Source organism: Lactuca virosa, chromosome 3 (assembly GCF_052849685.1).
Source record: "Lactuca virosa cultivar CGN04683 chromosome 3, Lactuca_virosa_CGN04683_v6, whole genome shotgun sequence".
NCBI lineage: Eukaryota > Viridiplantae > Streptophyta > Magnoliopsida > Asterales > Asteraceae > Lactuca > Lactuca virosa.
In genome coordinates this window covers 30,622,190-30,638,074 of record NC_136428.1, presented here as the reverse complement: position 1 = coordinate 30,638,074, position 15,885 = coordinate 30,622,190, and the positions used below count along the sequence as shown (strand labels likewise).

The 15,885-nt window shown below is 36.8% G+C and overlaps 1 protein-coding gene and 1 non-coding gene across 2 annotated transcripts; one reads left to right on the top strand and one right to left on the bottom strand.

Annotated features, from left to right (window-relative positions):
• Positions 1–4,690: 4,690 nt before the first annotated feature.
• Positions 4,691–6,523, top strand: LOC145162250 (NAC domain-containing protein 43-like). The gene is made up of 3 exons (XM_079081450.1): positions 4,691–4,970; positions 5,055–5,332; positions 5,557–6,523. Exons 1-3 carry the CDS (start codon positions 4,778–4,780, stop codon positions 6,220–6,222), a joined length of 1,137 nt encoding a protein of 378 aa, XP_078937576.1. The 5' UTR covers positions 4,691–4,777; the 3' UTR covers positions 6,223–6,523.
• Positions 6,524–15,161: 8,638 nt separating this feature from the next.
• LOC145167993 (small nucleolar RNA R71) lies at positions 15,162–15,268 on the bottom strand. Its single transcript, XR_013741589.1, has one exon. It is a non-coding gene; the product is annotated as a small nucleolar RNA R71 (small nucleolar RNA).
• Positions 15,269–15,885: the final 617 nt, after the last annotated feature.

The window sequence follows — 15,885 nt, the reverse complement described above, 5'->3', positions numbered from 1 at the left end:
ACTAAGTCCACGTGCATTCCCGCTTCTCCTCGACGAGTCGGGGCTACTGACTCGCCGAGTAACCCTAAGAAAGGAAATTCAATATTTAAATTACATACCAGGAATGGGGCGTTACACTTGTGTATATAAATAATATGTGATTAGATACATAAAATCACAAGTGATTATATGTATTTAATCACACGTGATTTATGTTATTAAATACATATAATAATATATTATTTATGTGATTAAATATTATCCACATAAATCATATATGGTTTATGTGATTAAATAATTATTATTTGTCCACTTTAATTATATATGATTAAATACATTTAATACATGCGATTATATGTATCTAATAACATATGATTTATATGAAGAAAAAAAAAGAATCTTGTCTATATAAATCATATATGAGTAGATATATATAATCACATGTGATTATATACACGATAACAACTATTAAATCAAGGATACGAAAACAAATCTTGTCCTAATAACTCATATGTGATTAATTACATATAATCACATGTGATTAAATACACGAGTCCAATTATTGAATTGAAACCGCGAAAATAAATATTTTCCACGTAAATCATATTTGATTAAATACATATAATCACATGTGATTATATATATCTAATCACATATAATTTATGCAAACAATATTCATTATAATGTTCTCGATTCAATTATTGTTTTTTTTCAACTTTAATCATATGTCATTAAATATATCTAATCACATGTGATTATATGTATCTAATCATATATGATTTATATGGACAAAAAAGATTATTGCCCATATAAATCATATGTGATTAGATATACATAATCACATGTGGTTATATATACATAATGACGGGTGGTGGTGGTGTGTGGTGATGTTTGGTGGTGGTAGGTGGTAGGTGGTGGTGGTGGTGGTGAAGGATGGTAGGGGTGACATGTAGGGTGGTGGGTGGTGATTATAGTGGGTGGTGAGTGGTGGTGACAGGTGGTGGTGATGGTTGGTGGAGACGGGTGGTGGTGATAGGTGGTGGTGGTGGGTGAGTGTTGGTGGGGTGGTGGTGACGGGTGGTGTTTGGTGGTTTTGGTGGGTTATGGGTGGGGTGGTGGTGGTGGGTTGTAGTGATGTGTGGTATAGGTGGGTGGTGGTGATGGGTGTTGGTAGTGGTGGTCGGTGGTAGGTGGTGGTAGTCTTGGTGGGCGGTGGGTGGGGATGGTTGTGGCGAGTGGCGGTGATGAGTGGTGGAGGCGGGTGGTGGTGGTAGGTGGTGGGGTGGATGGGTGGGGTTGGTGGTGGGTGGTAGTGATAGGTGGCGGAGGCGGGTGGTGGTGATGGGTGGTGGAGGTTGGTGGTTGTGGTGCATGGTGGTTGGTGGTAGTGGCGGGTGGTGGTGATTGTGGTGGGTGGGTGGGTGGTGGTGGTGGGTGGGTGGTGGGTCGTGGTGGTGGTAGTGGTGGGTCGTGGTTTTGGTGGGTCGTGGGTGAGGGTGATGGTGGCAGGTGGTAGTGGTCGGTGGTGATGGGTGGTGGTGTGTGATGTGTGGTGGAGGCGGGTGGTGGTAGCTGGTGGTTGTGGCGGGTGGTGGTGATTGTGGTGGGTGGTGGGCGGGGATGATGGTGACGGGTGGTGGTAGTGGGTGGTGGTGGTCGATGGTGATGGGTGGTGGTGGTGGTGGATGGTGGTCGTGGTTGGCGGTGATGGTGGTGGATGGTGGTTTTCGTGGGTGGTGGTGATGGGTGGTGGAGGTAGGTGGCAGTGATGGGTGGTGGTGGTGGGTGTTGTTTGGGTGATGAGTGGTGTTGGCTAGTGGGTTTTTTAATTTATTTTACTTATATATATATATATATATATATATATATATATATATATATATATATATATATATATATATATATATATATATATATATATATATATTTATTTATTTATATTAATATTATTTGATGATTTTAATTTAAAAAAATTGTGTAGTATAAATTGTTCTCAAATGTTCTCGCAATAAAAAATATCATCGATTGAACGTTCCTATAAATCCGTTCGTATATGGTACTTATGTTTTGGATCTATGGGAAAAAAACAATGTTCTAAAAAGCTCGTCATGGCTTCGACATGGCGCGTCATGGCTCCAAGGCTTGTACTTGCCGCCAAGCTTTGACAAAATGCCGCCTTAAGACAAATATGTATATAAAAATGAATAATAATAGAAAATATATATAAAATTATCAATTATATACAAAATTGCCGCCTTAAGTCACGCTTTACAAACGACATGACTCGCCACGGCTCAAAAATGCTTGAGGCTAGATATTGTCACCAAGTGACGCCTTACGTTATTTAGAACAATGGAAAAAAGAATCAAATATCTTTGTTTGCCTTTTCAATTGTTATCATAAAATACGTATCTTTTCAAATAATACGAAAAAATCACTTTCAATTAAAGTTAAACTGTCAATCATCGTTAATAGCTAATTAAATCCGTTCCCAACAGTATTACAATTTTTCTTTTTAGCAAATAAATTCATTAGTAGCTTTTTTTTTTTATTTTTTTTTTTAACGATTGGTTAGAACGGCTGTTGTTAAGTTGATAATAAAACGTATTAATTAAGTGACAGTTTAATTAATAATAAAATGTATTTACTTAAAAAGAAAATTGCAAATTTAGCCAAAAACGCTAATTACTTTGTAGATAATAACCAAAAAAAATTGAAGTTGCAAATATAGCCACCAAAATCGCAGATGGGAATGGTCCATCTACGATTTGCCCATCCCATCTGCGAATGTACAAGTGGCTAAAGCACAGACGTGCTTTAGCCACTTGTACATTCGCAGATGGGGTTTTTGTTTTTTTTTATTTTTTTTTGTGTATATATAAGGAAGAATCAGGCTAAAATCGCAGATGGACAGTATCCATCTGCGATTTCCTCTCCGTTTGATCTGCGATATTATGGTATTTTTTCATTTTTTTTTTTAAATTTTGACTATGAAATCAATGAGTTTGACTATGAAATAACCTTATTATATATAAACTTTTGTAGAAAATTATCAGTTTACTTGTTATTTCTTTAGGAAATTTCTTAAAAGTATATTTATTTTGAGTTTTTAATATAAAATATATGTTTTTTCAAATATTTTATTTTTCTACAAGTTTTTTATTTATTATTTTCTAATTTTTTAGTTTTTATAGTCACTCTATCGATATACATTTTTGTAGGGAATTTTTTTTCTCTACTTACGCTTATATTTCAATTTTAAACTTATATTAAAAACTATATTTTGTATAAACATATGGATCAAAACTATACGCACACAATCTACAATAAAAAATAAAACAATAAATCATTCAAATACAATTAATCATAGACAATTTTTTTTTACATTAACTTAACAAAACATATAAAAAAATGAAAAAACAAGTTTATATATAACAAGTAAACTGATAATTTTCTACAAAAGTTTATATATAATTTTCTACAAGACAAACCATATATTCATCTTTTTTAGAGAGGTTTTTAAGAAATTTCCTAAAGAAATAACAAGTAAAATGATAATTTTCTACAAAAGTTTATATATAATAAGGTTATTTCGTATTCAAACCCATTGATTTCATAATCAAACCCATTGATTTAATAGTCAAAGTTTAAAAAAAAAATGAAAAAAATACCATAAAATCGCAGATCAAACGGAGAGGAAATCGCAGATGGACTGTCCATCTGCGATTTTAGCGTGATTCTTCCTTATATGTACACAAAAAAAACAAAAAAAAACAAATACCCTATCTGCGAATGTACAAGTGGTTAAAGCACATCTGTGCTTTAGGTACTTGTACATTCGCAGATTGAATGGTAAATTCGCAGATGGACCATTCCCATTTGCGAAATCAGTGGCTATTTTTGTAATTGTTATTTTTTTGGCTAAATTTGCAAGGTAAATTAGTTTTTTAGGCTATTTTTTGTAATTTTCTCTTTACTTAAAGTAGCTAATTAATTGTTGATAAAACTTATTTACTTCGACTTTCACTAATAGTAAAAGAAAGATTGCAAATGAAACGTGAAATGTAGAAATTGCGAACGAGGCACTAAAGTTTGGTAATGACCTGCCGTCGTTCGTAGTTGGTACCGGAATGATGAAAGATGGAAAAATTTTCAACCTCCCATCAATCCATCATCATCTTCAACGTAATTATATCTTATCCTTGCACATTGATTATTTGAAATTTGTCACCATATACACACAGTTATACACACCCATATATGTAGCGCTCTCTCTCTCTCTCTCTCTCTCTCTCTCTCTCTCTCTCATACACACACACACGGTTGTTTGAGCTGTTGTTTTCTGAGAGATTTTAAGGTCGAAGGTCGTTGTCAAGATGGAAGCAAGTCTCCTGCTCACATTCCAACATACCCCACCCTACTGGGACCCGATTTTTTCCAACATAAACAACAATTATTGTTTTTAATTATGTGGTGTATTGTTGTTGTTGTGCTTAGGTGGTTTGTTGTTTTCGAACTAGAGAGCGACCCTACTGGGATCTCTTGTATTCTTGTAACTTTTTAATTCTCTCTTTCTAGCAAGTGAAACTGTACTCACAGAACCCATATATCAAAGCCAGTCGTTGTCTACGGGTATGAACGAAAATACTTGGTCTAAAAAGGTGGTTGAGATGGCCATTTTCCCATAACTTTTCATGGATTCCTTTTTGAAACCTTTTGTCCATGTATAAATCTAAGTCCTTACAACCAAACTTACGCACATATCATATGCTCCTTGAAGTTCGTCAATCACATATCTATGTCAAAAGAAGAAATGGATTTATCTGTGAACGTCAATGGTCACTCGAAAGTGCCTCCCGGGTTTCGGTTCCACCCTACAGAAGAAGAACTTCTTCATTACTACCTGAGGAAGAAAGTTGCTTATGAAAAGATTGATCTTGATGTTATTCGAGAGGTTGATCTTAATAAGCTTGAACCCTGGGACATCCAAGGTATATGTACATTTCATTTATTCATTCATCAATAGTTTTTTTTCTTTGAAAACAAAAAATTTAAGCTTTTTGTTTGTGTTGTAGACAAGTGCAGTATAGGCTCCACCCCCCAAAATGATTGGTACTTTTTTAGTCACAAAGACAAGAAATATCCGACAGGGACCCGAACAAATCGTGCCACTGCAGCTGGTTTCTGGAAAGCCACCGGACGAGATAAAGTCGTACACAGTAGCCTTAGAAGAATCGGTATGAGGAAGACACTTGTGTTTTACAAAGGGAGAGCTCCTCATGGCCAGAAATCTGATTATATTATGCATGAATACAGGCTTGACGACAATATCATTACTACGCAAGATTCCAGCGTAAGTTTTTTGACTTTAGAGCATAATACATGATGTTTGCTTTGTTCTTCTGGTCACTAGTAACTGTTAGTTGGGTAGGAGCACTGTCATTGTTTTATGAAGCATTACCAAGAGCACTATAGCATCTTTTTAGCAATAATTTGATGGTTACATACACATGTGTGTCCTTATGAATTATGATCAAGAAGCATTAATTTGTATTCGAAAATCTGGATTTGGTTCAGGCTTCAAACATGTCTGATTATGCTCACGAAGAAGGGTGGGTGGTATGCCGTGTCTTCAAGAAAAAAAATTACCATAAATCCCTCGAGAGTCCTCACAGATCGTTACCTGATTCTATGGATACCAGAGCACAGTTACAACTGTTAAACAAAGATGACGTTCTTGAGCAATTACTTGTGTACATGGACAGTAGGTCTTGCAAACAAGAAATCGAAAACTTCACCACCACCCAATTCGTGAACCCCATGTTCCTCCACCTCCCTAGGCTCGCTAGTTCCACCCAGCTAACCACATCCCCTCCTGAAAGCTCAGCCACCTTCGATCAAGGATCGAGTTTCAAGACCTATGATTCCATGAGCGACTTACTAGCGGAAGCGGAACATTCAAGGAACATTCATACTAAAATGACGGAGGATCATGAGTGTATCAGTAACTGGGCGGATCTTGACAAGTTTGTGGCTTCCCAGCTCAATGGCCAAATGGAGGAATCAAAACAGTTGTATTCTTGCTATGGATCAGAATCCAATGAGAAGTTGGGTTTTTCGGCTGATAAGGATGAACAAGATGTATCAGCTAGGCGGAACGTAGCAGCATGCAACAGCGAGCTAGATATTTGGAGCTTAACCCGACCATCGTCGCTGGATCCGCTATGCCACTTGTCAATATAACTTATATATAAAGATGCAAAATAAACGTACAATGCATATTAAGTTGTTAGAACTTAGAATTGAAGTCAAATGATAGAATAAAGTGATGGACACATAGGAATAGCATCAAGAACGCAGCATGGGAACATTACCTTGACTATAGAAGGAATGAATCATAATGGTGATACTGAGATTAGTGGTGATGGATGATTATCATGTACCCATAAACTAATTAAATACGTTTTCTATTTGTATTGCAACATTTTCATTTAGGATACATGACTGCTTCATATTCAATAGATTAAATCCAGTTATATTGAACTTGTCGATAAAAAGAAACACTTTTAAGTTGACTAAACATGTCGTGGTTTGTTGAAAATTGTCACTTTGGTCTAAAAAGGTTTGGACTATCACCACAGGTCCAAAGTTTTTATTTTGTTGCGAGTTTGGTCCAATTTACTTTATACTTTTTTGTAATGACGATTTTACCCTTGTTTTTTTGCTTTTTCACTTTATTTATTTATTTAAATATTTTTATGACTAAAAGAAAAATAAAAAATTCCTCTCTCTCTCTCTCTCTCTCTCTCTCTCTCTCTCTTACGAGACAAAATATCACCACCACCCCTATCTTCTTCCCCAAGACACACACCCATCATCTTCCTCAAAAAAACACACACACACACACACTGGAACAAAAAGGCAGCCACTTCTCTTTTGCTATCCCTCCATTCTCATATCTCTAAACAAATATCAAAATCGATTTGTGTTCTCAGATCGAAAACAAAATCAGAGGATTTAGGGTGGAAGATAGGGGCTCTTGGATGAATGATATGTGCATATTTATACACATATTTATACAATATACATTAATATTTTAATTACTTTTATGCCCTTAATAGAACAAAAGATACTTAATTTGCTATGAAATGTGTTGTAGGGACTAAAAGACTTGTTTGGAGCAAAAAGGAAGTTGGAAGCTGGATTAAGGAAGCTAGAAGATGGAAGATTGAACCAAAGCAATAAAATGAAGAAAAATACACCAACACGTCGCGGTGATCCTGCCATGACGTGACGTTTTGAAGATTCCCGATCAGATTCGGTGACTTGGAGATTACGGGATAAACACAATCACCACGACGTGGTGGTCCCACCACGACGTGGTGCCCTGCTTTTGGGAAAAGTATAAATATCTCACATAAACCTCCGAATGGGAACTTTTGGCTCTAGAGAATTCGAAGCTTTTTGAGGCAAAGGCACTGGAATTAAGCATTGGAAGCAAGGAATTTAATCACAATCATTAGAAGGAGGAGATCAAAGGCAACTAAACTCTACTTTTCGATTTTTCATTAGGAATAGCTATGTCTTTACTTTTGAATCTCGATTTTATGACTTTGTTTGCAGAAATCATGAGCTAAACACTAATGACTTTCGTTTAGCTAGGATGAGTTGACTAAACATGGTTGATTTCATAGTTAGGATTTAGTTATTTGGTTATTTGTTGACTTTTGCTTATTAAAGAACCTCAAGTACTTTTGATAACTGCTTTTTATCTGCTTATTGCTGAATTTGATTAGGTTAGAATGACTATATTTCTTAATTGAATTTGAATCTTATGATCTTGTGATTTGCAAAATCATAGGACTAGAGTTTTGATTAAAACCTAGGGTTAAGTAGAAAAGTGGGTAAAAAAGTGTTGGGTCAAAAATATGGTTTATACTTTGCTTTTCTAAGCATTTATTGTTTTTATTATTTGGGCCAAAAATAGTATAGGATTAATTGTAGCTTGGACCGAGCATTGGATTAGTTGTATTTTGGGCTTGGCCTTAGGTCTATATATATATATATATATATATATATATATATATATATATATATATATATATATATATATATATATATATATATATATATATATATATATATATATATATATATATATATAGGGTGAGGAGTGCATGTGAAGGATGAACACATAGAATAGAGGAGCTTAAGTGTGTGAAATCCAAGGTGTTCTAGAGAGAGAAAGAGAGAGAAAAGAGAGTGTGTGTAAGTGTGTGTGAATCTTGTATCCGGATCTTCATTCATATCAATACATACAAGATTCATCATATTCTTCTTCTCCTTCTCTTCTATTTGATCTGACATCATCCGTTTGATTGGGATTCCGCACCATCAAACGGATCTGATTGATACACAAGCAGATTAGGGACTTACAAGTGGTATCAGAGCTTGGATTGTATCACTCATCTTTGTCAGATCTGGAGCCGATTTGATCTTATTTTGGAAAGATTCTTGCGTTTTTGGATAGATCTCTGAAAATTAGGGGGGGTTGTTCTTCGCGTTTTTGATAAAAACGAGTTTTTGATCGAGTTTTGGAGCAAAAAGAGGTGAAAACGTAATCTGCGTAGAGTTTATGGTCTTTGAAGGGTTTACGGTCGGCGGCGGCGGCTAGGGTTTCCCGGAGTTTACGGCCGTAAACGTGTTTACGGCCGTAAACGTGTTTACGGTCGCCGGAGTTTATGGTCGGCGGCTTGCGGCTCGGAGTATACGGCTCGGCGGTTTACGGCAGCGGTGTGCGGCCTCGGCTCGGCAGACGGCTTGGTGGATTCGCGGCTCGGTGAACGGCTAGGGAAGCCGGCTAAGCAGCAGCCTTCATCTTCGCACATTAAAAAGGGTAGACGGATTTGGGGGTGCCGGGGATCGAACCCTGGACCTTTGGTTCATACACAGCGCTTTACCAACTCAGCTAGCGGACTCCTTGGTTCATCACTTCCGATTTTAATCCAAATACATTGCCATTCGCACCAACTTTCGGATTTTTGTCAATTTCAGCCCAAAATTCAATTTCTTTTCATTTTAAATTCCAATTTCAACCAAAAATTTAGATTTTAATTTTTGACTTTTAATTTTGAACTTTTTACTTAAAATTTTGACTTTGACTTTTAAAGTTTGACCTTTGACTTTAAACTTTGACTTTCTCGTTTAACTTTTAAATTTTCAAATTTAGCTTTTCGGTTTGACTTTTCAAGTTTGACTTTTGAGTTTGACTTTTTAAATTTGACTTTTGAGGTTGACTTTTGAGTCTTTTTAGTCAAAGGGCATTTTTAAATTTAAGTTTGACTTCTAGTTGTGCTTTTAATGGTTTTTGAGAACATGAAAGAGAGTCGTCAGGATATGTTAAGACAAAATTTCAACATGTTCGATTATATCCCTGGAGAAACCCTGGAAGCTCAGTTGAAACGATTTACTACACTTACTACTGAGATGAATATAGCTGGGATTTTCTTGACTAAATCTGAGATAAACAAAAAGCTGTTGAATTCACTTCCGAAATCATGGGATAAGAACGTGTCTATCATCAAGAAGACAAAAGATCTCAATCGTCTTAGTCTTGCTGATATAATTGAAGAAATTGACGCTTTAAAGTGTGGAAAAACAATGTGTTCCGCAAACCTTCCGGTCAATGAAGTTTCATGTTCTCAATCATGTGAAGCTACGATTAAACTTCTTCGTGAACATAATGATTTATTAAAAAGAGAAGTTGAGGACCTGAGATATGAAGGTTATCAACTCAGGAAAGGACAGAAACCCCTAAAGGCCCAGTTAGAAACAAAAATAAAGGACTTTATGAAGCTTCAGGAAGAATTCAGCAACAAGTGTGAAAAGTATGACTATATTAAGAGACAACTTGATGTTGTAACTGAAGAACTTGACGCTTTGAAAATTAAGTGTGGAAAAACAGATGTTAGTTTCAAAAATTATACTGCGTCAAGTAAGACAGTCGAGTCCTTATTTGAAACTCAATTAAAATTCAAAGATAATCAAAACAAGGGTCTAAGGTATGATAGTGTTCCTCCACCTTTCAATCATAACTACACATGCATCCCTACGAAACAGGAAGAAATTGACAGGGAGGCACATCTTCAATATGGCAAACCAGCTGGTTTTGTTTCAGGAGGTATTCAGGTTGAAAATTCTAATGCTTCTACTTCATGTGCAGGTAAAGTAACAGAAGATGAGAACAAGGAGAACACTACTGAACAAACCAACATCTCCTTGAGATCTGAATCTGTTGCTTCGAACTCAGTTGCTTCTGATCAACCTGCTGTTGAGAAATACAGGCCACCAATTCCATTGAAACAGAGTGCCTGTTGTAATTATGCATGTGGGAACAACCAACGACAAGGCAAAGATACGCCACCATGGGCAGGAAGAAACAACTTCACAGTGAAGAAAAAGACATGTTTTCACTGTGGAACACCTGGACACATTGCCAGAAATTGTCCTAATCGCGCATATGTTCCCTACTATGCACAAGGCTGGCAGAACGTGCCAAGAGGGAGATACTTCAAAAGAAACCCCTCAAGGTCACGTTCAGACCATGGTGACTGGAACGCGCAGAAGGCCAAGAATCAAACCTACAAGGCCAAGAATCTGAATCCCAAGAACAAAAAGGGAATGCCGGCCAAGAAGCCAAATCCAAGAGATGCTCCCGTGAAGCCAAAATCAAAGTCATCTCAACGGCCGACATCAAGTTCAAAATCAAGTACCGAGCCACCCATCAGATCGAAAAAGAAATGGGTTAAACCCAACTACAAATGGGTTCCAAAGGCTCACTCTCCCAAATCAACTAATGACTCTAATATTTCTTCATCTTTTGTTTGTGATAAACAGGATATGTCATGGGAGAGAGTACCATGCAAGGATGACAAAGGTCGACCCAGTTTCAAAATGGACCGAGTTCCAAAGACCAACTGATCCCGCTCTATGTCGGAGCAGCTATGGAGGCATATCATCAGACTTCGGTTTGTTGGTAGTGGCTGTTCCTGGCACATGATAGGAGACATCTCTCAACTGTACAACACTCAGAACATTCTTTGGGAGTATGTGTCCTTTTCGGGAAAGGAAGAAAGGAAGAGATCACAAATGGGGTTAGTGCTTAATGACATGAAGAATTTTCGGATCTGTTCTGAGATTACGCGTGTTGTTCTCAGACCTTCTGGATGCAAATTCAATCGGTGACTTACGGTTTGAGTTTTCCTCTCTATACTCCTGAGTTTTTCTTAAGCTGATTCGCTTTAAAGACTAATTTTTGTTTTAGGATAGTTTAAATATGTGCATTTACTTTCATTTCTCTCCTATGCACAAATTTAGGGGGAGAAATAATACAAAAATTAGAAAATTTAAGAAAATCCAAAAACATTAGAAAATCAGAAAATCCAAAAAAAATATGTTGGTTATGAAATGTGCTTGAGGGAGATGTTTTGGGAAGTGATATAATCATGTGATAACATGCAATCTGAATCTGTGTAAGGGACTGAATCTGAATTATCTAGGCTCTGTGTTCGATGCGCTGGTAGGCACGAAAGATTAAAATGGACTTGACTAGGCGTTAATGAACTTAAGGAATCTAGAGACTTGAAAAATCTTGACCTAGATAGATCCATTTAGCCTGACAATACGACGCTCAGATAGGTTGAGCAGGGAGATATACATGATAATCCACCGGTCACATTAAAGTAATCTGTATCTAGAACTGTGGTTTAACTCTTCCTCGATGTACGAACTCTGTCCTTAATTTCGGTATTGATGGGGCGACTGGGGAATTCCGATAAAGTAGGTCTGTAGGAAATTATTTTCTTGCTTTCTTTCTGTTAGTCATATGTTGCCTCCTCTGCGTGATTGAAATACATCCGACCTGGACTGCAACATATGCAATTCTATTTCTGTGCATCTTCTATCTATGCAATTCTTCCTGTCTGTTAGTCATATATTGTCTCCTTTGCGTGACTCACAATCCGACCTGGTACACAGTATATGCATCATTCTTTTTCTCAATCCCTCTAAAAACTTCAGTTAGTCATATGTTTCACCCTCTGCGTGATTGGAAGAGATCCGACCTGGGTGTATAACATATGCATTCTAAATCTATCTTCTCTCTCAATAATTGTCTGCTCACCCGATGTAAGGAGTATTCTGGAAGTCCTTGATTACTGGAGCATATCAGGAAGCGGGAACCATGTTCTAGTACAATTAAAAATTGAACACTTACAGATTGTCTATAGATCTCGCTGCTCAATTTAGGTGGACAACAATATCTCTGGTCGTCGTCACCTGAATGGTCCTTAAGAAATAGTATCTAGGAGCTTAGGATCACTTTGTCTTATAACTTATAGTATGTCCTAATTTTGTCACAATCTCTCGTGTTTAAGTGGACCACAATACCGGCGATTGACCAGATCTATTCATGAAGGGAGAGGTACTGATAAACGGATAAAGGCTGTCTAAAAACTTTGATCCCAAATCACTCTTAAAGTTAGATATCATTTTATTTTTGTTAAATTTGTTCATAGTTTTCTTCTAATTTAAATATTAGGGGAGAATTAAAAATTAAAAAAAAAACCAAACAAAAATCAGAAAATTAAAAATCCAAAAATAGTGTTATTTTTGTTTTATTTCTTTTTCAGAAAATATGAAAAATCCAAAAATATTGTGTGCTAAGTTTTCTTTTAGTTTTGTTTTGTCTTGAAAAGTGAATTCAGGTGAAGATGAAACTCATGGAGTTTGTATCGAAGATTTCTGAGCCAAGGCTTCATCCGTGAGCATCGAAGAATTCTCATTCGAAGGAGCAAGAAATGAAGATTATTCTTTCGACATTCAATCTTTCAACCCCAGAAGCAAGGTGAAGCTGCACTTGAAGATTAGGTGACGGATTGCATTGAAGCCTCCTCAATCAGTCTGCTGCTATCTATGAACCTGCTGAAGTGATCCTGAAGATTAGTTCTCTCTAATGTTCTCTCTGAAGATTCTCAAACTGAAAGCATTATCTTTCAAGAATCAGTACAAAAAGCCTCCTCACCCAATGTGCGTTCAATGTCAAATTCTGAAGAAAAGCCCAACTGCTCAAGATGAAGTCATTCATTGAAGATTCATCAAGTTCATCTTGAAGTTGTGAAGAATTTGAAGATTAAAGTTGAAGCCAAAGCTCCTAATGAAGATTAACAAGAAAAGCCAGCTACTTTTTAGGGGGAGCTTGTTGAGTCATTTAAGAAAAGAAAAGAAAGCTATAAACCAAGGGGGAGATTGTTGGGTCAAAAATATGGTTTATACTTTGCTTTTCTAAGCATTTATTGTTTTTATTATTTGGGCCAAAAATAGTATAGGATTAATTGTAGCTTGGACCGAGCATTGGATTATTTGTATTTTGGGCTTGGCCTTAGGTCCAATATATATAGGGTGAGGAGTGCATGTGAAGGATGAACACATAGAATAAAGGAGCTTAAGTGTGTGAAATCCAAGGTATTCTAGAGAGAGAAAGAGTAGGAAAAGAGAGTGTGTGTAAGTGTGTGTGAATCTTGTATCCGGATCTTCATTCATATCAATACATACAAGATTCATCATATTCTTCTTCTCCTTCTCTTCTATTTGATCTGACATCATTCGTTTGATTGGGTTTCCGCACCATCAAACGGATCTGATTGATACACAATCAAATTAGGGACTTACAAAAAGTATAGGAGCTAATATATGACGATAAATCATATATAAAATTGAATCAATAAATTTAAATGGTCAATTAATTATAAGTCTAAGCAACTCGAACCAAATACTAGTGAACTTGTAAGTTTGTCCGCTTGATCACCGAATAAATAAGCTAGTTTGCTAAAGGATTAAATTGGTGAATACCAATTTGGTCATCTTAGGAATCGGTAGCCAAAGAAACTAAATTCATTGCACTTCTATGAAACAACCATAATAACAACAAATCCGAAGCTGAACACCGTTCCTTGTAGGAAAACAACCCCTCTTTTAATTTTATTATTAATAACAACAAATCCGAAACTAAATCCATTGCACTTCTAGGAAAACAACCCCTCTTTTAATTTAATTATTAATTAGTCAATAGTAAAATAAAGCAATCTAAACATCGTTTCTTGTGTTCGACACTCATTCTTACCATTGCTATACTATTGCACGATTAGGTACACTGCCTAGTGTGTTTAATAGTCTAGTAAAGTAAATTACTTTTATAAATTAACTTGAATAAAATATAAGCATATCAAATTACACATCAAGTTTTTGGCGCCGTTGTCGGGGAACGGTTCAGTTTTAATTACTTTATATTGCTATTTTTAGGATTATTTTCTGTTAAAGTTTAGTTTTTAATTTTTATTTTAGTATTTTCGTATTTTAGGTTCACCACGTCGTGGTATAGCTACTGTAGGAATTTTATTTTTCGTTTTTTTTTCTTTTACGTGTTTTCTTTGTTTATTTGCAGATCGTTTATGACCAGAGGAGGAAATGCACCTTTGATCCCACCACTTGAAGACCCGGAAGCTACTTTAAGGAAGAACAAAGGCAAAACCATTGGAGAAACTGCAACATCGAAGAACTCACCTTTGAAGAATCTCAAATTTGTGTTTACCAAGAAAAAGAGTAGTAAATCAGGAGGATCCAACATCTCTTTGGCGGACGAAGACCCGAAGAAGGAGGACACCGAATACGAAACAGAAGGAGACGAAAAAGATCTTACATTTGATAACGAAAGTGACCTAGAAGACGAACCCGACAACACCATGGCTAACATTGACGAAGTTCCCATGGGAGAGTGGAAGAAGAAGATGCGTGAAGATAACAGTCCAGGACTCGTGCAACCCGCGATTCCGGTAAATGCCAACTTCGAGCTTAAGGGCCACATACTCGCACAACTTAAGGAACTCCCATTCTACGGTAAGGATCACGAAGACGCGTATAAACATCTAGAAGAGGTCAACGACATAGCCGACTACTTCAATGTTCCAAATGTGGCTCGCGAAACTGTATTGCTTCGTATGTTACCCGTTACATTCAAGGGGGCCGCGAGAGATTGGCTAAAATCACTTCCTCCCGGATCCATTACTACTTGGGCCAAGATGAAAGAAGAATTCATTGATCAATTTTGCCCACCCTCAAAGATAGCGAAGTTGAAGAAAGCCATAGCCAACTTTGAGCAACAACCTGGAGAGTCACTTTATGAGGCATGGGAAAGATACAAGAGTTTGTTGAGGAACTGCCCACATCATGATCTGAACAGTCAACAAGAAGTCTCCATTTTCTATGATGGAGTAAATGTGACAACTAGGCAGCTCCTTGATTCTCAAGGACCACTCACAAAAAAGGCACCCCCGGTGATAAAACAGCTAATTGAAGAATTCTCTAAACACTCTAGAGAATACCATAATCCAAGGAATGAATTAGCAAAAGGATCGGTTAATGCTGCTTCGGAGGATATGGCGGCAGTCTTGGCAATGTTGCACAACATGGATAGGCGAATGACTAAGATGGATCAAACAATCCATGCTATTCGAGTTGGGTGTGAAAATTGTAACGGGCCTCATTTGACTAAAGATTGTGACCTTGATGAAAATGGAAACCGGAAGGTTCAAGCTTTCTACTCGAGCGATGATCGTTTTGATGACAATTAGAGAAAACCCAAGAAAAATTGGATACCTTATGAAGAATACAAAAAGGCTAAGGAAGAGAAATATGAACAAAAAGGAAGAGGGTTTTACCAAAAAGAGGAACCACAAGCTGAAAAGAAATCTGACTTGGAAAATATGATTACCCGATTTATAGCCGCTTCTGAAAAATGGCACGAAGGAGCTGAAGCAGCGATAAAAGAACAGCAAGTATTCATGAGGGAAC